The sequence below is a fragment of the Sinocyclocheilus grahami genome, unplaced genomic scaffold (assembly GCF_001515645.1).
Source record: "Sinocyclocheilus grahami isolate Dianchi unplaced genomic scaffold, SAMN03320097.WGS_v1.1 scaffold43.1, whole genome shotgun sequence".
NCBI classification, from domain to species: Eukaryota; Metazoa; Chordata; class Actinopteri; order Cypriniformes; family Cyprinidae; genus Sinocyclocheilus; species Sinocyclocheilus grahami.
The window spans coordinates 263,705-286,695 of record NW_015505222.1 but is presented as its reverse complement, the minus strand read 5'-3'; the positions used below and the strand labels follow the sequence as shown (position 1 = coordinate 286,695).

The following is a 22,991-nucleotide window of genomic DNA, read 5'->3' as shown; positions in this document are numbered from 1 at the left end:
TTCAGCATTAAGTGAGCTTCCTGTGGTTTTTACCGAGGGATCAATTTGATTGCTGCCCTGTAATGATTTGTGTAGAATCTTGCATTGAAAATGAAAAAGGTTCTGATTTTTTTGACAAATGTTGGCAGGAGTTGTGCTATATTGTGTTTCATCACGGTTTATCGTGTATTTTAGGGGATTGTATATTATTGCATTTTATGTTGCACAACATTGTCAATGTTGGGATCATTTCTCTACAACAAATTCCTCCAGTGTGCAAGCTGATTTGGCCAATAAACTTCAGCTTCACAAGCGAGTTTACAGTGTCGTGGCTTGACACGCCGCGAGGTGGCGCTCTAGAGCAGCGCGTGATTGATCGTTTCCAGCTCAGCCAGTCCTCGCGCTGCGCAGATCGAGGTTGCTCGCGCTCTGAACGCAGAGCCGCATTCCAGTCGCGCCACGGAACGGGATATTTTGGCGAGTTTGGGAATTTAACTATGACTAGGGCATGCCATCCAAGGATCATTCCAACGTGTAAGTGCCATACACGAATTACCTGAACGGTCTGCGTTAAAATGGTTAGAAATGCGAGTAGAAATCTTCATGGCAGTATCCGAATACCACGGATTGATTATTCTGTACAAAACTTTAAGAACCCGGCGTTCAATTGTTGCCGGAGAGTGGATCACATTTTGCGACTTTGGAAACACTTGCTGGAACCTGGTAGTTGGAGATGTGTTTTCACACAGTCCTTGTACAAGAGCGTAACCTGGGATGAAAGGTTGGGAATTTATTACCGATACATTTCCTCGAGCGCGCGGCTGAATGGCAGCGTTACAGTATCAAACGTGTTTACTCGATCCGGTTTGTATTCTTTCCAAACACGTTGTAGAGTTCAACAAACTCGGGTCGAGGTAGACTGCGTTGTGTCAAAGCATCTAGAGTCCAGAGAAGAAGGACAGCGAGCGGCACGGTGAGGGGTTGCTCTGGTGGGGTTCGGTCAAAGTTACTGGGAGCGATAAGAAACTGACGTTCTGTTGGCGTTTCGGGCAATTCTCACGTAAATAAAGACCAGGGCTGCGGTCCCCAAAAGCATTGTAAGCTTAAGTACATCACAGACCCATTGAAACCAATGCAGCTACGATCAATTTAGGCTTGCGATGCTTTTGGGGACGCGGCGTATGAACGCTCCGATTTGACAATCGTCTCGGAACCATATGTTGTTAAAGGGGCTATTTTTAAACTACCCCTCCTGTTTCTCCATCCAGAGGCACCCTCGTCTGAGAGGACCACATGTTGCTTTGGTAAAAATCGATTGGCTCTAATTGATTTATAAATGATTAGTCACGGTGTGTTGTGTTAAAAGGGCGTTAACAGCAGAACTGGTTATGGAAGCGATGCATCTGAAGGTTCTGGCTGTCCGTGGGTGTGTATAAGCGCCTACATAGACTACTACTATTCATTTTCTTGGTCTCCATTGGATCTGCATTTATGGGATCATGTACGGGGCTTGAAAAGCATATATAAACCATTTGCAAGAAGTTGACAGACATGACCGCATCATTTGCCCCTACATGACCATTGAGCTCGCGCAGGCTTTTTAATGAACATTGACTGGTGGGGTTGTGGTTACTGATGGCTCAGGGTTTAAGAAATAGACCCTAGTAAAACGATTGGTCTCGACATCTCAGACGATTCACATCTGTGTAACGTTAACCAAACCACTTGACGGTCATGTTGAGTCCAGTGACTTTATTACCTCATTATTAGATTCCTGGGTTCTTAATGTTGTACATGTGTCAAATAATTTCGATTTGTCAAATGTTTAATAAGGACTTACAGAAACCCCGTCTGTAAGTATTTCCTATAAAATTAGCTAGAGTTCGAGGTCTCTCAGACCCCACAGTCTAGAATACGAACCTGTTGTACACTGTAAAAAAAATTGTTTTTGCTGTGGTTGCCAGAATTTTACCGTAAAAAATACGGTAGCAACGTTTTACAGTTTTAACTTAAATTTACAGTTAAATACCGTAATTTCTTTAACTGATATAATGTTAATATACCAACCTATTGAAGTACTGAAATCTGTTTTGTAGCTTTGTAATACACTGATAACCACCAAATGCAGGAGGTGATGAGAAAGTCACACGATGAACCAAAGCCCATCACAAGCAGCTTGTAAATAATAACATATATAGAAGGTGCACAGTATCGTTCACACAAACACTAAACACCATCACGGTAACACACATGAAACTGAAATAATGCAATAAACATTCATTTAACAACATTAGGTGTAACACACAACCCTAATATACAAAACTGATAAGAAAAAACTAAGAAGAAACAGTTATTTCAACAAAAAAACATTTGAAATGTAATGCAGGGAATTCTGGGAATGTCAATTTACGGTTATTCACTGTAAATTATACGGTATTTTTTCACTTCCAAAAACGGTATACTACCGTAAAATTAATGTCCAATACATGTAATGTCCAATACAGTTTTTCACCGTATATTGTTGGGGAATTTACCGTTAACCATTTTTACTGTAGCGTTTTTACAGTCTTTTACTGTTAAATTCACGGTCAGTTTTTTACAGTGTAGCGTGACTGGTTTTATTCAGACCCACAGCTCCTTTACCAAAATAATTTATCTCAGCAAGACAAAAATGATTGGAAATAAATTGCATGCGCGGGGGGGAATAATTACGGAGCGAAGGATACAAGCGCTGCAGTAAATTGGGCACAAAGGGAGAGAATTAGACTATTGTTTTTGTTATAGATTATTATGAGTGGAGATGTGAAATGAATTTGGCCAAATTAAAGATTAATGAACGTGTGGGGGAGAGAGATAAGATCTTCTTGGCAAAATTGCTGCTATTAAGCATTAGAATTTACTGTACCGTGGTAATAGATTTGATATATCATGGTATGGAATATGGTATAGGTTCTGGTTAAAAACCCATGGCGGTACCATGGTATTTTTGGTACTTGTTTGTTAGTGTCTAGTGTTCAACTACGAGAGTGTCGTCTTTGTGTATTTTGTGCTCCTCTTGTGTTGTCAGCATCCCAGACTGCAGCAAGAGAACTCATAATTGTGGCATTCTGTGGCCCATAGCTCACCCTCTGTTTGACTTCTATTTATAATCTCTCTCTGCGTCCGCTGCCATTCTGTCTCTGTCTCTCACTCTGTACTGGGTCAACGCTTGTGTGCCGCTTTGCCAGTCCATAACGCAAGGGTTTCAGGACCTATAACTTGACTGAAAGAAGTCTCTAGGGCTCCTTATGATCTATTGGTCTCTTGTGCTCTATTATAAGTTGTGTTAGTGAGTTATGAAAATGCTGTCTCTGTTCAGATGATGTGACTCCAGAGACGTATGAAGGCTCTCAAGCAAATCAAAGTCAATTTTAGTTGTAAAATGCATGAGCTCTGCACAGCTACAAACAGATTAACAACCAGCTAGTGAAGTCAACTGGTTCATATAGTTTTTTTTTTTCTAATTTTAGTGTTGATGTTTTTCTAGCTGCGTTTAATTACCATGTTGTGATTTAGCTGTTAACGTAAAACCAACCCAGAAAAGTGGAAATACAGGACTTTTTCTTTGAAAATTAGCTTTTTACATGCATGTAACTCCTGTTTGCTTTAATTTGTTTCCTCATTTATATCTCTCTCTCTCTCTCTCACACACACACACACACACACACACACACACACACACACACACACACACACACACACACTCATTTTCTTAAGGCCTAAGGCCAGTGGTGATATTAAAAAGCATTTAAAAGGTCTGGCTGTTACTCTGTTTGTTAAAGAGCAAACAGCGAGAAGTCTTCACACACAGACACTGTTAGCTCTGGCCAACCTTCAGGCAGTCACTGCACAGTTTGACCTGCCTTGAAATCACACGTTCACTTGTGTCCATACTAGTGATAGACTGATAAATTGTACAATATTTGCCTATTTTGAGATCATCAACATTGGCTGATAACTTTACCCACTTGGCTTTACCCACTAGACTTGTTGATGGATAATGGCCAATTTTAGTTTTCAAATATTTGAGTCAATTTTGAGTCAATTTCTGCATGAATGTTTACATCCCAATTGCAATAATGTGTATTTGTGACCTACATTACATACATATTTCCTTTTATTTGACTTTGGCGCACCTCATACTCTAGTTATCAACCCATATTGGTCGACTACTAGTCAACAAACCATACTAGACTGATATCATGCTTCAGAATGCAGACAAATGCTCCACAAACTTCAGTCAAGACTCTCAATAAGACGGCATTCATAAAAAACATTCATTTTGACCTTTGCGGTCTAGCATTTGGTCTGTTTTTGTAAATTACTCATACCTTTTGAATTCTGTTGATATGTGGCCTTTGCTTTGAAGTGCATTTGCTTTACTTTTTAAAGTGCTTTGAATCAAAAATGTCACAGTCCTGAAGTTTGGTAGTCATGACAAAGTCCGATCTAGAACAAGAAAAGCAAGCATTTCAAAGTTTCTATAGTTTGAAAATTGTATCACCTTCAGTAAAACTCAGCAACGGAAACTAGCTTTCAGTGGGATGTGGTTTTTCTTTGGATGGCATGTGAACACTTTGAGTTGGCAGCTATACATTATTAATATCCAGCTTTTTCCAGTTTTATTTTCATCCGCTACACTTTTAACTTCTTCAAAGGGCCTCCATTCTCTCTCTCTCTCTCTCTCTCTCTCTCTCTCTCTCTCTCTTCCCTGTGTGATATCTGTTATTTTGGATGAGTTGTTTCTCAGGAATGGCCGACAATTGCTGTGGTTACACAATGCAAGCAAACTGTTTTCCTGATTATACTTGAATGCATATAGATGTGAACACATCCGATGCTTAATACAGAAGCTTGTTGCCCTTTGCACATTTAAAGACTCCCAGTTTAGTGTTTGTAATGTTGTCGACTTAATGTTGCACAGTTTACACAGCTAATCGTAGAGTAGGTGCGTCTTTGCTGAGATCATCCTCCTGTAATTCAGTTCTTGCACAATCTCATGCTATTCGAGAGTTGATTCTTAAATATTTCGGCAGACAACGTGGAGGAAAGATATGCAGTTGGTTTGTACAAAACAAGTAAAGGAATTACAGTTGAGACAGTGGTTGGCGAGACGTGGGAAGCAGCTCGCTGCCACTTTGGCTTGTTAATTTGTTTGTTTGTATTTTAGCTCCTGCTTCCCACTGCTTCACCCTCCTCTCGGGATCTTCTTCGCAATTTCATTGTCTGATTGCTGTTATTTTGCTTGTTGTTGATAGTGTGCACATCTGTAGCATCTGCGATCCCTGGCACATGTAATGAGCTGGCTGCAATATGGAGTTTTTGTTGCAAACTTAAAGCTAAAGTGTGACTTCTTCACCACTAAACGAAATCGTGAAATAATGACTTTTAAACAGATAGTCTCACCACAAACTCGCCATTGGTTGAGTCAGACTGAATGGGCGTCTCAAACATAGGATGGCACCACAGTGTTTATGCTTTTTTTCAATTAAAACAAATCAAATGGTTTACTTTAAATTGTCTCTGTATATTAAGCTGGAATTGAAGTACTGACCATTGGTTGAGTCAGACTGAATGGGCGTCTCAAACATAGGATGGCACCACAGTGTTTATGCTTTTTTCAATTAAAACAAATCAAATGGTTTACTTTAAATTGTCTCTGTATATTAAGCTGGAATTGAAGTACTGAAAATTTCTCACACTTCAGCTTCAAAACACAAATGGACCTTTGTTGTGTGGCATTGGCTAGACTTTACAGCTTTGTGTGAAGCACATGCATGTTGGCTTAAACTAGTCCTTTATGTTGCCAAGTGTGTTTGAACAGCACAAATGACATGAGTCCGTCCTGTCAGAGAATGAAAAGCGAGCAGAATCTGAAGTAATGAATGAATCTTCATGCTGTGAATTTGAGCCGTGTTTGTGACGTATAGTTAGTGATACACTCTGTGTTGTACTGGAGTTTACTGCTGTGCATTTTTGGGTCGTGCATATAGTATGTGATTCAGATAGGAAATGGTCATGCATCCATACGGCTGATGCTACATGTTTTCTCTTTCTTTGTCAACTTGACTTCTCTCATCACTCCCACTCGCTCTGCTTTTTCTCCCCTTTCCTCTGGTTGTTTTCTTCTGCCCTCCTCGCATTGCTCATCTTCTGTGCATGTGTGTGTGTGTCAGTGTTTGGATGTGTTTCTGGTAAATGGAAGTGGTCCAGCCCCGATCTGTGATTTGTTTTTCCTTCAAATGCAGTCAGTGGCTAAAGCAGCAATCAGGAGGACTGGCCTCTTCAAGAGTTTTTCTTTTTTACTCTGTGTTTTCTGATTGTTTTTACAGTGCAGCGCTTAAGTGCTGATTTTTCAAGAGCACAATTTGGTTGACTGCAATTGTGAATTGTGAGGTGAATTTCAATCTGTGACTGATCAGTAATACCCAAATAGGGGTTGTAGTTGTGGATGGCATGAAACAATTCCTATTTAGCCTATTTCATGTTTAACTGTTTTGTGTAGGCTGTATCACCTAATCTTGGATTCAATATTTTTGTCAACTCAAAATTTCTTTCAATTAGCACAGGTTTTGTATTTTCCTTTTGGAACTGATCTGAGCTTAAGCTCATTGATTTGAGCTTATTCATCTCAGTTTCTGAGTTTAAAAAAAGCATTAATTTTGGATAATTTTGGCAATATGCACTGAAAAACTGAGATGCATAAGCTCAGATCAGTGAGGCCTACAATCAGTGAGTTCCAGAAATAAATACAAAACCTGTGCTAATTGAAAGAAAACAAGTTGATGAAAATATTTTTTGTAATAATATAGCATAATGAGAGATTTACATGCAATTGTTGGTAGGCCGGTTATTTTTGACCTGAAACACCAACAAGGCGGGGTAAAAAATTGGTTTGGGAAGTTGTTATATTTTGTGTGAGCGAAGTCTGTAAGTCTAGCATTTTTGGGAAAAAGACAATCCTCTCTGGGTCAAAATCATCAGAAAACAACATGAATGTTAAAGATGCTTTTGATGTTCGATGCATAATCAGGATCCTGAAGCAGAACCAGTTGAAATCCGCTGCGCTACAAGCACCTTCAGAATCACAATCTCAGCTCTGTTCTCCTCTGTGATTTCACACAGCCGCAGCATTGCATTCTCTGCGTGTTGCGCACACACACACACACACACACACACATGCATTCGCTCAAACACACATTTCCCTTCCCTCAGTATTGTGTGCTGTTCTCCTCCTGCAGTTTTAACCACACAGCCGTTTAAATAATTCAGCATCTTAAGCTCAGCTTGTAAATAATGCGAGCCCACATATTGCACTGCAGCGAACTCTGTGTTTAATTTAATACAACTCAGTGCATTCACAATTTCAAAAAGCCTCTTTAATGCAAATGTTTCAATTGTAAATGACACATGTACACACACTGCAACACGTAGTTTTAATTATAACGTGCTCCAGCGAGAACTAATGAGATTTATTTCCTTCAGTGAGTTATGGCGTTGCTCAAACAGTTTTCATCCCATGAGTCAATGCGTCTGTGCTCTATGCTCTGTGTTTGTCTTGTTTGATTGCACTAAGTGGTTGTATATCTAGTGCTGTTTTATTACAGGGCTTGCAAGCACTATATTCAGATTTCCTTTTTGTTTTTTTCTGCAATTAATTCAGTCCCAACCGCTCTGCAATAATTCACCCACAAATGTAAGCTCTGTCATCGTTTAGTCATTCCCCATTTTGTTTTCTTTTTCTAAATAACACAATAGCAGATTTTAGGCAGAATGTCTGAGCTGCTGTTATTCATGCAAGAAAGGTTTGGAGCTGAGCTTCAAAAAATGACAAAAACACCATTAAAGTAGTCCATATTATACTGTAACTGTACAAGTCTTTTTGTGCCTCAAACACTATTGCTGCCTTGCTAGCATGTTACAGTGAGAGCTGAAAGGAGCACTGAGGATTATATATGCATGCAAATGAGTGCAATAATGCTGTTTGTGTTTGGTCTGTAGATTTTAGTTGCACTGTATGTTTGTGTATGAGCTGGTTTCTCTTCATTTATTTATTGTTTAGCTCTGTTTCACAAACTAGCTGTCTACTGCCAACATAGGCAGCCAGCTACCTTCTAAAAAAGCATCTGCAATGAAAAATAATAAGTGACTGATTTGAAAAGCTTTATATTGGCAACAATTCTGTGCATCATAGAAATAAAATTCCTCTTGGGAAATGCATGCTGGAGAGACTCGATTCAGTGGTTCTAAGAATATACATTTTACTTTTAGATTTACATTTATGCATTTAGCAGATGCTTTTATCCAAAGCAACTTACAAAAAAAAAACAATGTTTAAAAGAAAAAAAAAGAAACCCTCCTTTAGACACACAAATCACGACAGTACCGGTCTCATAAAGTGCGTGTTGTAGAAATAGATGATTACAGTGGAATTTGATTGGTCACAGTTGTATTGTATTGTGTGCTCTCCAATTCTTTTATTCACAGTCATTGATGAGTAATCAAATTTCATTCATACACATAGCGAGTGTGTGATTGGATGAATGAGTGATGCAGGACGCTTTTCCACCCTGCTGTTTTCTCTCGCTGGTCCTCGAGCGTTTCTCACGGCTCGTCTGGTCGGATGATCTAATGTGGGATTGTCCCAGTTTACAGCGGTACATATTTCTCTGGCCGTGGCCTGCTCGCTCCCTCCTGCACCCTTCGGCTCTCACCGGACGGGTTTCTGGCGTTTGGCCGGCGTGCAGGAGATTGTCCCGGGCCGCTCGGCGAGTGCCAGCCAGACGCAAACAAAGAAGCAGACCAGATCTGTCTGGCATTGGCGGCTGCTCTACAAACACACAAACACACCCACAGAAACACGAGCCATGTGGAGAGCTGGGAAACTAGTCGAGCTGCCTGCCGTCCTGGTCAACACTCTGCTGGGTGTTTACATGAGCTTATTATTGATTCTGAATAAACTGACTACAGTTTTGTAGTAGTCAGACAGAATAATGTTTGGCTAGTGCTTGAAGATGATGTGCATTTTTGGTTGTCGGTACTGAAGAGACAAACACTGACTGCGTTTTTATTTTTAAAACAATTGATTGGTTTGTTTTTAGCGGTTACACGTCAACTTCTGATTCAACCAATGGCGTAACTTTGGGGCGGGACTACCTGTTTCTTGACCAATTGGAAATATTCCGAAAAAACATCAATTGTTTTTGCTGTTGTGTTTGGCACAGAAAGCATCTACTTCACCTTTAGAAAGACACTTTGAAAACAAAATGGGAGTTTTGTGGCCTCCAATCCCCTGTATTTAGATATAATAATTTATTTGATGTCTTATATTTACATTATATTTTAATTTACGCCTTGGACATGCTTTTATCCAAAACTTATATTGCGTTCAAAACGACTTGCTTTTTATCAAGTTGATGCATTGTGTGGGACTCTACAGTTTTTACGGTTTAAAAAAATAACTACTTTAAATAAATACTACTGAAGCATTTAGACACTGTCCTTCAGAAGTTTGGAGTTTGTAAGATTTTTAAAAAAGTTTTTGAAAGAAGTCTCTCTTGTGTACTCACGAAGGCTTCATCTATTTTATAAAAAAGGTCAAATAAAATTGTGAAATAATTTACAATTTAAAACAGCTGTCTATGTGTTAAACTGTAATGTATTTCTGTGATGCGCAGCTGTATTTTCAGCATCATTGCTCCAGTCTTCAGTGTCACATGATCTTCAGAAATCAGTAAAATATGCTGATCTGCTGCTCAAGATACATTTCTGATTAGTATCAATGTTGAAAACAGTTGTGCTGCCCAATATTTTTGTGGAAACCGTGATACATTTTACTTTGCAGGAATCTTTGATGAATAGAAAGTTCAAAAGAACTTGCATTTATTTTTTTATTAAATGGAACAGTCTTTTGAACCATTATACAAAATCTTAAAAAAAAAAATTGTTGAGAATCATATTTGATCCTTTTATGGCTCATATAGTGTGATACAGTGAGAATATGGAGGAAAAACAGCTCAGTTTTATTCAGAGGGTCAAATCTGGGTGCAATTTGGTGCAGATGCTGATATTTATATGATGAAATTCTGATGTTTGTAATGTAAATTAATGAGATCTTTATAACAGTATAGCAGATACTTACATAAAATGATAGAAATATCAGTCATCACTCTATATCTCCAATAATATGCCTTAGTAAGATGACATTTAAAAACTTGGTTTGATGATCAGAACATAATGCAATAAAAAAAATCATATTTAATGCAGATTTTTCTAAAAACAAACAAACAAATCTGGAAAATCAAGTAAAACTAAGCAGCTTCTGTCCAGTAAGTGTTCATCTGAAAATATTACTAACAATGTCAAAGTTATTCTTACATTTACTTAATAAAAATCAGTAAATATTTGACCGCAAAAAGACACGTGAAGCACCAGCTGAAGGTGAACGTTTGTACAGTTATACTAAAAGACCTTTTACTTGATAAAAAAGTCTAAACTATCAGTCACGTGACTGGAATAGATTGTGTGACCGGTTTATCAGCAATGTTGTGATCATGTTGATCGTTTAGAGGCCTTTGCATATCAAATATGATATAGTAGGCTTTATAGGGTTAGTAATTTTTGCAGTGCACAGTATACTGCTGCTCATCTCTGTTTTTCCAGACTGTGGAAGTGCAGTTTCTTGGTATTAGTTGCATGAGTTTTTATGATCGCAGGGTGCAGCCAATCACACCACAGCTGGCTTGATTTCACCGCTGGAGGTTTCGCTGAGAAATCAGTGTCTTGATTGTGCCGGCGTCAGACAGCTGATTGCAGGAGACACCGAGAGCGTACTGTGCACACGCGTCACGCCGGGACGCTTTCCGTCTGTCTGTGCTTATGGAAAAATAAAGACGCTACAGACTATAGCATAAATGCGTCTGATTGAATGATGTGAGAGGGGGGAAAAAGCTGAAATGTCTTTGTGTGCAATCAAGGTGGTGTGGGTGGAGAATTGTGTTAACCAAAATATTATATGCATGATCCAGTCAAAGTCTGATGGATGAAATCAAGTGGCTCTGTTATTTCCCACTGAAAATACATCACACATTATGGAGGTTAAATGAGTTGAATGTCATTTTGTGTTGTGTTTTCGTGTCTTATCAGATCTGAGGTGAGTTTGTTTTCTTCGCACTAGAGCTTTTATTTGATTGTCATCTTAGTGAGATCAGATTTGATGTGTCTGATATGCACAAATACAGCGTGTTTTAAATGCTAAATAAGACGATTATTGAACTGAAGTCAAGCTCTTGTCAGTAGAGCTTACTACATACTGCACATTCTGTATTTCTATACAACCTAAAGCAGTGTGTGGCTTCCAGTTATCATCTTGGAAAAATTTATTTAATCTTTTAACTCTCTGCAAATAATGAGCAAGAAAAAGATTTTTGGCGACTGCTTTTATGGTTTTATCACACTAGAAATAGAAGTGCATTGCATTATGTTAAAAGTTGGTTTTTCAAAGAAGTCTCTTCTGCTCACTAAAGTTGCATTTATTTGATCAAAAACACAGTAAAAGCAGTAATATTGTAAAATATTATTACAATTTAAAATAGCTGTTTTCTATGTGAATCTGTTGTGAAATATAATTTATTGCTGTGATCAAATCTGTATTTTCAGCATCATTCCTCCAGTCTTCAGTGTCACATGATCTTCAGAAATCAGTATAATATGCTGATCTGCTGCTCAAGAAACATTTCTGATTATTATCAATGTTGAACACAGTTGTGCTGACAAATAATTGTGTGGAAACCGTGATACATTTTATTTTTCTGGAACCTTTGATGAACAGAAAGTTCAAAAGAACAGCATTTATTTGAAATAGAAATCTTTTGTAACATTATAAATGTCACTTTTGATCAATTTAATGCATCCTTGATGAATAAAACTATTAATTTAATTTAAGATTAACAATGATTGACACCCTGATTTGCGATTTCATTGTTTTTGTGCCAGAAAAATACAGCTCGTATCAAATTATAAATTATATTTTTGGATAGTTGTATATAGTTGAAAAAATAAATGTTGTTGCCTGAAATTGCTTTAATGTAGTTAGCGACTTTTTGTTAGTAGTTTATGCATAGTTACCATTTTCATTTTTAAAGAAGTTTGACTGTAGTTTAAACTGAGTGACCTGTGGTTTAAAAAAATACAGTTTTAAAGTAGCAAACAAACAAAATCCTTATTGTATCTAACATCTTCAGTAGCCTATATATTCCCCAGTCCTGTGTGTTTACACATGTAACCTGTATCTTATGTAAATGTTGAGGTTTAAGAGGTTAAAACCTCACACTGATGTCATGCATGCAAATAAAAAGCGCTCCGACTCTCAAGGTGAGAGAGTGTGTGTTTTAGCGGTGAAGAAGTCGAGCTGGTCTGTCCGGGTGAGTCACTGTTTGGAGGTTTCTCCGCTGGTTGGTTTATCATAGATCCTACTTTTGTCTCTCAGAGCTGCAGCTTGAAGTTTGTTTGAAACGTCACGGATCTGCGGGATACAAACACTCGTTCATTTGCATTCCAATCATGAATACAATTGCATTATGCAAAATAGAAATGTACTTTTTGTTTCGTGTTTAATGGATAGTTCACCCAAAATATTTACTCACCGTCAAGTTGTTCAAAAATCTGTTTTAGTTTCTTCTTTTGGAAACAAAAGATGATGTTTTGAAGAATGTTGGCAACAAACTGGTACCCATTGACTTCCATAGTATTTTTTTTCCATACTGTGGAAGTCAATGGCTACCGTCAACTGTTTGGCTACAAACATTCTTCAAAATATCTTCATTTAACAGAAGAAAGAGACTCATACAGGTTTGGAAGAACTTAAGCGTGAGTAAAATGATGATAATTAAAATTTTTTATTGAACTGTTCTTTAATATTACAGTACATTTTCACACGCTTTCATATGCTGTTCTTCAAGCGAACGTCAGCTGTGTGAATTCAGGTGTGTTCATAATAACAGCAATTTAATATCTTTAAACTTCTACAGGTTCATTTTCCTCTGTTAAAGTTGTAAGCGTTTAAATGTGTTGCATCATTAGGGTTGCAAAAGGGTGGAACATTTCCAGTAAATTTTGGAAATATTCCAGAAATTTTGGAAACTTTCCAGGATTTTTTTGGAATATTCCAGGGATTTTTGGAAAGCTTCCGGAAATGTTCCACCCCTTTGCAACCCTAGACATCATCACCTTTCCCTGAAGTTGCAGTCAGCACCTGTTTTCTGCAGAACACACGCTCACCGTCCCTCTCTCTCTCTCGCTTTCTGTGTGCAGTGGCACAAATCTGCAATTCAATTTGCAACAGTTTAATTTGTGTTTAAGATGCAAATGTAGCCTTTCTGATAATGAGAATGCTAAACAGAGAGGAGGGAGTCCAGAGCGCTCACACACTCATTCATTAGCTCTCAGTAATCGTGTCAACACGCGTACACACACACACGCACGCATGAATCCACAGCAAATGAGACGCAGGACAGAATAGAATTATCTGTCTGTAAAGGTCACAAAACGAGAGTTGAGATGGCAAGAAAACAAATCGGATGGAAAATTTCACTCTTCGACTGTTTTTATTTATTTTATTTAGCCCTCTAATGCTGAGAGACACAGAAAAAAATATATATGATATATTTTTACGTTTTTATCACTTCATTTAATCACATTAAACTAATTATTTTTGACTTCCTTGTTGCAGTTTAGATAATAATAAAATGTATTAAATACAATATAAACAAATTATTAAAAGTATAAAAGGTTATTAACAATTTAACTTGTTTTTCAATTGAACTGTGTGCTTAAAATACAAACACATTAAGTCATTTAATTGCATTAAACTTGGAATCACACAATTATTTATGACATCTTTTTAAGGCTTTGTAAGCTAATATTGCTATTGTTGCTCTTTTTGATATAGTATTAATAGTATAATTAAAATGGAATGTATATACTGAAAGTCTTTCATCTATGAAATTTGATTGTATTTAATACATTTTTAATATAATCTAAATCAAATATGAAAAATATTAAGTTATTAAAATTTGTTTTCCCAATTCCAGTGTATGCTTAAAACACATACAAATTGCATTATCTTTTAAATCATCTAATCACATTAAAGATGGAATCACACAATTATTTATGACTTCAAAGCTTTGTAAGCTGATATTGCAGTAAAGTGTAAAATAGAGCACTATGCATTGTTCTTTTTTATTGTTATATTGTATTTATAGTATAGAGTTAAAACCTTGTGTAGTAGTTCAGTCATTGCACAAGCAGACTCCAGAGGACTGTCCTTCATGCATCTGATTTCATTTGTAGAGCGCATGTAATGCACTACTGCACCGGAAAAACAATCCATCCGTTTCTAAAATTCACTTAATTTGCTTATTTGCATAACACCATGTGACTGGAATTTAAAGTGCATCATAATCACTCATCGCAAAACATGGCAATGGATATGATGTAATACTGGCGACAGGTCTCTGCAGCTCAGAGAGAGACAGGTGAGCGAATGCAGCATTTAGCCTGATTTACAAGTTCATCATTCATTCCCTCTGTGTGTCATGCATATGCATGCATGCAAATGTTCATGCTTTTATGTTATGCACATCATGCTGTGATTGTGAGATTGACTGCTCAGATGTTTCTGTTCTCTCAGATCACACATCTGTTGTTGTGGAAGGTGACGAACCCGTTTGATTTTAAGAACTTGCACAATGTTATCACTCACACACTCAGCTGTACTGCATCTTACACTTCACTGACTAGGGTTGGGTATCGTTTGGGTTTTTTCGATACCGGTGCCAAATCGATACTTTTAAAACGGTTCCGGTGCCTAAACAGTGCCTGAACCGATACTTATCAAAAAATAAATAAATAAAAATTCCCCAAAAAATGATGGGTTGGCCGTTAGCACTATAAACACATGTCTGTTTCATTCATACTGGACGTCAGAGGGCGCCCTCGCACAGAAAATCCACATATCCAGTCACAGAAGTAGAGATCTCATGACCCTCCAGGAAATCTCTTATATGGACAAAGGCATCGCTATTATAGCTGTAACTGAGTAAACAGAACATATAAACGTTTTGAATGATAAAAAAAGGCAATAAATACACGACTGCGACAATATAGTTTATCTGTGTTATTCAAGCCATCTCTGGTATTTTCATAATTAAGTATATTTATAATCCATTGCTAATCGATGTATTCTTTTTAAAGTAAATTTGACTGGTGTTGTGGAGTGAAAAGTTTATAATGTTCTCTTTTGTTGGACAACAGGTTTAGAAATGTGAATACAAGGTAGGTTTAGCTTTAGGCATTTTAATTTAAGCATGGTTAGCTTAGTTAACGGAAGGCTACCTGCTGGCATCAGAGCAAGTGTAATTACTGCATTCACGCGCTCCTCGGATGCTCTCGTTTCCCGAGTTCTGCTTTTAAGTCAGAATGTGAAAACTACATGGACACTCGTTACTACAAAGATGTGTTGGATTTGTATTATTAGAGCTTTCCAACTTGAGTTCACGTGCATTTTCTCAGTCGGGAAATTACTTTTCTCGTCCGGTGCCGGTGATGATGATGCTTACGTCCGTTTCGGAGAACCAGAGGACAAATACTTCAATCGATCGCTCGGGCATGGCACCGAAATCTGCGTTCTGATTCAGTTCTAGCACATACCGGTTACAAGCCATATTGGCACCGGGTTTCGGTACCCAACCCTATCACTGACTGTGTGTTGCGGCCAAGTAGGAAACAGGAGAGAGAAGGATCTGCTTCACTCGGTTCCTCTTGTTTCCTCTGGAATGTTAACAGGCTGAACCCTCTCAAGTCATCGGCGCAGGGGATTCTGGGTAACAGTCTTGTAATCCCAATAGCTAGGTGATGTAATGGAAGGTTTTTGGTCATCCTGGTCAGTTTTTAAATAAGTTGAGACCAAACGTTCTGGTTTTCTCTTTCGTAGTCTCCAGTTTGGATGATTTCAATGAGAGAACATCCCTAAATGCTTTCGATCCACACTCCTAGACGAATCCGTCTGCTGTGAAGGACTGGCATGAAGTCAAAATATTAAATAAAGGCTGAGGCATGTTCAACAAACACTCATGCTTTCATAGCCTCGTGTCTGTTGAGCAAAACAGTCAGGGTTAAGGTTATAGAACACCACAATCAGAAGTAAAAAATACATGTTTACTTTCTTCCAAGGGCCAATGACTTACATAAACTGTTAAAAACCGACCTACTGCAAGCTATATTAATTGATGGTATATGCTTTTGTTGAATCATCAGCCCAAATTATTTAAACACATTTTTAAATAATCGTGTAACAGCGGAATTTCTAGTTAAAAACCCATAATTACACATGATTATGCGAACTAAATCAGAAACTGCAACAAGCAAATCATGCCACAAAAAAACTTTAGCCTCTTTAAACTCTGCAAATGACATAATAAAAGTCCCTATGCTCTAAAACTACTAATATTTTTGTATATATCTATATCCAATGCATGAAAATATATTGTATAAATATATGAAAACAAAACCTTTATAATTGATAAAATACTCAAATTATTTATTTATTTGTCCATTTTAATTTGATTGTCATTTGCAGTGGTTCATGGGACTGTAGTTCTTTTACTCATTAAAGCCTTTAAGTTCACAGTTTTATATTTTTGCTATTTTGTCCGATTTTCACTTTTTTTTTAGTTTTTGCTAATTTGTGATTCACCTTGTAGATGGTTGGCTTACCTGGTCAGTTTTTAAATAAGTTGAGACCAAACGTTCTGGTTTTCTCTTTCATAGTCTCCAGTTTGGATGATTTCAATGAGAGAACATCCCTAAATGCTTTCGATTCACACTCCTAGACGAATCCGTCTGCTGTGAAGGACTGGCATGAAGTCAAAATATTAAATAAAGGCTGAGGCATGTTCAACAAACACTCATGCTTTCATAGCCTCGTGTCTGTTGAGCAAAACAGTCAGGGTTAAGGTTATAGAGCACCACAATCAGAAGTAAAAAATACATGTTTATTTTCTTCCAAGGGCCAATGACTTACATAAACTGTTAAAAACCGACCTACTGCAAGCTATATTAATTGATGGTATATGCTTTTGTTGAATCATCAGCCCACATTATTTAAACACATTTTTAAATAATCGTGTAACAGCGGAATTTCTAGTTAAAAACCCATAATTACACATGATTATGCGAACTAAATCAGAAACTGCAACAAGCAAATCATGCCACAAAAAAACTTTAGCCTCTTCCATTCCCGTGAAACTCTGCAAATGACATAATAAAAGTCCCTATGCTCTAAAACTACTAATATTTTTGTATATATCTATATCCAATGCATGAAAATATATTGTATAAATATATGAAAACAAAACCTTTATAATTGATAAAATACTCAAATTATTTATTTATTTGTCCATTTTAATTTGATTGTCATTTGCAGTGGTTCATGGGATTGTAGTTCTTTTACTCATTAAAGCCTTTAAGTTCACAGTTTTATATTTTTGCTATTTTGTCCGATTTTCACTTTTTTTTAGTTTTTGCTAATTTGTGATTCACCTTGTAGATGGTTGTAATTGCCATAGTTTGCCATTTTAAACATACATTTTCTCAGTTTTTTCCCCAACTGAGGCTACTGGATTATATAAGTTATATTGCTTTGTGTGTGTTTTATACACGTCTGTTTCGGAGTGTATTCTGTGTGTATTCGCGCTCCATCTGAGAGGCTCGTGCTGTAATTGATATGCCACGAGTAATAAATCAGCCGGCCGCCTGCCACCACTCGCCATTATCTGAGGAGACGGGTTTAGAGGTCTGTCCGCAGTGTGTGGACGTGAATTTATGCTCTGTTTTCTAAAGCAGAGGGGCTGTGAGACGACTCGCAGAGTAACGTGTCCTCGGGCAGCTGTGGGAGAAATGGAGAATGAATTGACTTCCATATTAACTGTGTCTCATGCTCCTTATGCTGAACTGTACCCCAGCGCTTGTTTCGTTGGTGTGAGGTGGTTTCTAGGGAGAATCTCATGAAACCTGTCAGGAACTTCTCTTGCCCAAAGCGTGAAAAGTGTTTTTTGAACGTTTTTCCATTGCGTTGCATTTCTATGATGATGCTGCGGCTGTTAATTATAAAATTTTTATGTTAAATTAACATTTAAAAATGTTTCTGTATATTCGTTTTTGGATGCTTATGCATAAATAAAGCTTGTGGTAGATGTGTCAGTAAATAAAGGTTCTATGACTGTAATGTGTTTGCACAATAGTCTGTCTGTGGTTTTTAGGCAGAACGTGTGCGAGTGGCTCATTTGACAACTGATGCCAGTGATAATATTGATCTAGACTGAGATCCGTGACACAAATAACAACATCTGTGATAACGGCAGCTTGCATGGGCATATACATATATATTCAGTGGCGGTTTCAGTCATTTGGTGTGATATCAGTCCTGGGTTTGTTGATCTGTTGACTTTAAATGTCAATGTCTAAACCAGGGTTCTCAAATCTGTTAGCTCAGACTCTGATCAAACTCACCTAGCTGTAATTTTCTAGTAACTCTGAAGACCTTGATTAGCTTGTTTCTTTGATTTGGGCAGTGGCCATCCATAGCTGGTTGTGAGGAACCCTGGTCTAAACTTATGACCAAGATACTGCTGGTCTAATCTTATGGCCCATTTACTATTAATAATTGGTGTGTTGCATATTTTTTTCACAGCTAACTGGCCTGTCACTACTTCCCAACAGAGTATTAGATCATATAATCATGGTGTACAGATAAAAATGATTCGTCACAATGCATTGATGTGGAATTCTTTCTGGTTTTACACTGCAATCTGTGTTCTCAGAGCTGTGAATTAGAAAAGGACAAGATGTAGGTATAAATCCTTTCGAGTTGACTTGAAACAACACAATATAATTTTCTTGCCCTTGTAAAGTTCGGAACAACTTCAAGCATTTCAGACCTCAAAGACTTACTTTAGACTTGCTTGTTTTCAGGGCTCTTTTAAAGGTGCACTTTTATGCACTCCATACTTCATCTATACAAAGCTGCTGTCAGACGCTTGTGATGATGGATGTTTTATGCCCGTATTGAAGCAAGACCAACTCTACAGCTGTGGTGTTGCTTAGTGAAGAGTTTGTATACAGTGCGTCTCCAATCCATCTTCACCCCCAGAGCTATCAGTCTCAGTAATTAAAAGTTGACAAGGTTCACCTCATTTGACCACGCGATTCTAAATGATTTGTGGCAAAATGAAAGATATTGTCTTTATTCTTTTTCCTCACTGTTTGACTTTGAGAAATTATGCATAATGAATCGGATATGTTCCATTTGCACTCATAATGTGTTTTTTTTGCCCTGCAGGAGCCCCGGACAAGGAATTGAGGTGAATGCTGAAGTGGATGACTGTTTTGTGGGAAGGCAAGGAAGCGTTGAATCAAAAAAGCCTGTGCTGCCTCCCTTCCTTGTTTGTTGAGTTTGTTTAAAAGTCCCCAATTGAAGACATAGCGTGGAGGTGGTATAGGAAGTGAACACTCCCGGTCGCGTCTATACACCGGACAGCAGGGGCCGCAATGCTTTATTAGCCCAAGGACTGTGGTGCTCCTTGGGCTTCTGACTGTCTGCATATCCCCTCACCTTTCTGAAGGATCCCCAGAGCCATTTAGGTCCTTCTTGCCTTCTGACTGGGGTCTAACGCATTTAGCCATCCATAACAAGACGGGGGATGTGTATGTTGGCGCGGTAAACTGGATCTACAAGCTTTCTAGCAACTTGACCAAGTTGAGGAGTCATATGACGGGTCCTGTAGTGGACAACGAGAAATGCTATCCACCTCCAGGTGTACAGTTATGCCCCCATGACCTTGCCCCAAATAGTAATGTGAACAAGCTGCTGCTAATAGACTATGCTCAAAACCGACTCATTGCTTGTGGAAGCACCTCGCAAGGCATCTGTCAGTTTCTGCGCCTGGATGACCTTTTCAAGCTTGGCGAGCCACACCACCGTAAGGAACACTACCTCTCCAGCGTCGGTGAGTCGGGAACCATGTCTGGGGTCATCATCTCTGAGGGTCATATCAGTAAGCTTTTCATTGGAACTCCCATTGATGGAAAATCAGAGTACTTCCCAACTCTTTCGAGCCGTAAGTTGATGGCCAATGAGGAGGATGCTGACATGTTCAGCTTTGTCCACCAGGATGAGTTTGTCTCCTCCCAGCTGAAGATCCCCTCAGATACACTGTCCAAATTCCCGACGTTCGACATCTACTACATATACAGCTTTAGCAGTGAACAGTTTGTCTACTACTTGACCTTGCAACTGGATACCCAACTTACTTCTCCTGATGCCAGTGGGGAACAGTTTTTCACCTCGAAGATCGTCCGACTTTGTATCGATGATCCCAGGTTCTACTCCTATGTAGAGTTCCCAATCGGATGCACCAAAGATGGCGTAGAGTATCGACTGATCCAGGATGCCTACTTGGCCAAACCCGGAAGGCATCTTGCAAACTCCTTGGGAGTGTCTGAGCAAGAGGACATATTGTTTACAGTCTTCTCCCAAGGTCAGAAGAACCGGGCCAAACCCCCAAAAGAGTCGGCGCTCTGCCTGTTCACGCTGACGAGAATAAAGGAGAAGATCAAGGAAAGGATTCAGTCGTGCTATAGAGGAGAGGGCAGGCTGTCTTTGCCCTGGCTGCTCAACAAGGAGCTACCGTGCATCAACTCGGTAAGTCCACTCTCTGATAGCAGGCCATTAAGACGCACTGCATGGCTACAATGATTGATTTGTTGGTTGGATGAATGGGTGTGCTTCAGTAATGTCCTCTGCCAGAGTTCAACTTCCATTATCTTGGTGCAAAGGGTGATTGTGATTAGATATAAGTGGAGAAGTTGTAGATCAAACTAGGGTTGTGAGGCTGGGAACGTTAAGGAGTGGCCTAGTAAAGTCCTCTAGATGACTCGAGTCTACTCATTGGATTGGTGATTGCAAATTTAAGGACGGCCCTAAGAGTAAGACTACTGTATAATCATTGTTGAGAACCTGAAAACCTAGACTATTACCTTGTGTCTAACTGTGTCTAATAGTCTAACATCATTCAATTGTTGTAGAATATAAATATCACAAGCACTCTTCCTGTCACCCACCTCCTGTTTCCTTTTGCGTCCGTTCTCTCTGGCTGTCTTTCTCCCAAGTGCTTCCATTATTCAGTCAGACAGGAACATCATTAGGGGAGTTGAGTAAATTTCATGAGTTGCTCTCTCGCTCATGCTATCTAATTCATTTAGTGAGGCTTGATCCCATCTTCTCTGCCATCAGAGTCCGCTGGGACCAGGGCTTGCTTTTCGTCCTCTCGTTTGCTCGCTCTTAATCTCTCTCTCTTCATTTGTCTCTGTTCATCTCACTCGCTCTGTCTTTCTTGGGGCTTTCAGTGGCAAAGAATGGCTTTCATTTAGCCAAGCACTCTGAGATAAAGATCCCCATTTTTATTTTTTTGACTCATATTCAAAGTCTATCAGTAGAGCTCTAAGCGGGTGGAATAATAGGGAATAAAATACATTTTGTGAAGTAAAACAGAGATATAGAGTGGCTGAATGTGTGATGTCTAAATACTTCAACACTAGAAATCATCCAAAGCTCACTATTTTTTGTTTCAAAAAGTTCAAATATATAATAATGGGCTCTTCACATTGTGCTTACCACTGGCTTAGTGTCTTTTTAAATCCTTGCTTATGGCCATTTTTAATCCTGGTTTTGCCTGGCCTTTACATAACTGAGCTCAAATTTCAGTCCTAAAATTCTACAGTGTGAAACAATTAAGGAAGATCCTATAGATAGATGGTTGACTAGTCGTCCAACTAACTAGTCAATTAGTGATCCGGTGGCAATTACACTGCTGCTTTTAATTGGAGGCTTATTTCACAATTAATCGTAGCAGTAACAATTCCTAATTTGTTGTATAAAAACAACTCAACAACACTTCTTCAACCTGCCTCTGTGAGTCCAAATGCTCAGGTTTCATTGAAGTGCATCCAGGATGCATATAGGGGTGTCATGCTAGTTTTTTAGAGCCTTTGATATGACACTAAAAATTTATATTTCAGTTTCAAAAAGCCCCTTAATTTTTTTTGGTTCAGAGCTTATGCTAGTTTTAAATAACTGTTAAAGAAAGTTTCTTATTTTTGCCATCTAAATAGAAATTAAATGTCTGCTTATCTTTGGCACAGTTCGTGGTGGAAAATGTAAATCATGTTTAAAAATATTGTTTCCAAACAAATTACCTTTTTATTTTATGAAAATCTTTATCAGATTCAAATGAGCTTAAGGTTTTTCAAACCACAACACAAACATATTGACATATTGTTTGGCTTTCATAATGGACATCAAAGGAATAATTCACTCAACAATTTAAATTCTGTCATTTACTGACCTGAAGATGGATGTCAAATGAGTTTGCAGTGGCATAATGGTTTGTAAATGATTACACATTCTGGGTTTTGGATGAACTATTCCTTTTGATTATCCTTGATAAATTTGGTTGTTGTTGTTTGGCGTGCTGCTTGACGTCAGTGATTAAGCACACCGCTAATTAACCTCTTTAATGCTGTATGTCTGACAGGAGCGCCGCACCTGTAATGTGTTCTTACTCACAGGGACAGAAATGAGCCGTTAAATCTCATCAGAACAGAATGCTGTAAATCTGGTGCTGCTCAAATGATTCATGCTGATCAGATCAGGCAGCATGTTTAATATAACTCGTTTAACGCGTAAAATCTAAACATAGTTTATACAGTCACATGTCTCTCTCTGTCTCGCTCTCTCTCTGGAATGTGGTGTGTTTGGTTTCGCCTCTGCCCTGGGCAGACACATAATCAGCAGTCTGAAAACATCTCTCACTCACACACACACACACACACACTGTCTGGTCAGCTATCCTTGTGGG

General features: G+C 38.3%; 1 protein-coding gene and 1 long non-coding RNA gene across 2 annotated transcripts in view; both read left to right on the top strand.

The window, feature by feature from the left end:
* The first annotated feature begins 381 nt into the window (after positions 1 to 381).
* Positions 382 to 19,488, top strand: LOC107582304 (uncharacterized). The gene is made up of 2 exons (XR_001608936.1): positions 382 to 513; positions 19,415 to 19,488. It is a non-coding gene; the product is annotated as an uncharacterized lncRNA (long non-coding RNA).
* Positions 19,489 to 19,588: 100 nt separating this feature from the next.
* Positions 19,589 to 22,991, top strand: part of LOC107582336 (plexin-A1-like) — a gene marked incomplete at its 5' end in the record, with an annotated part of 107,517 nt that continues 104,114 nt past the window's right edge. Inside the window, one exon of the mRNA XM_016268132.1 lies at positions 19,589 to 20,776. Coding sequence (XP_016123618.1) covers positions 19,589 to 20,776 — 1,188 coding nt within the window. The remainder of the gene's footprint in view (positions 20,777 to 22,991) is intronic.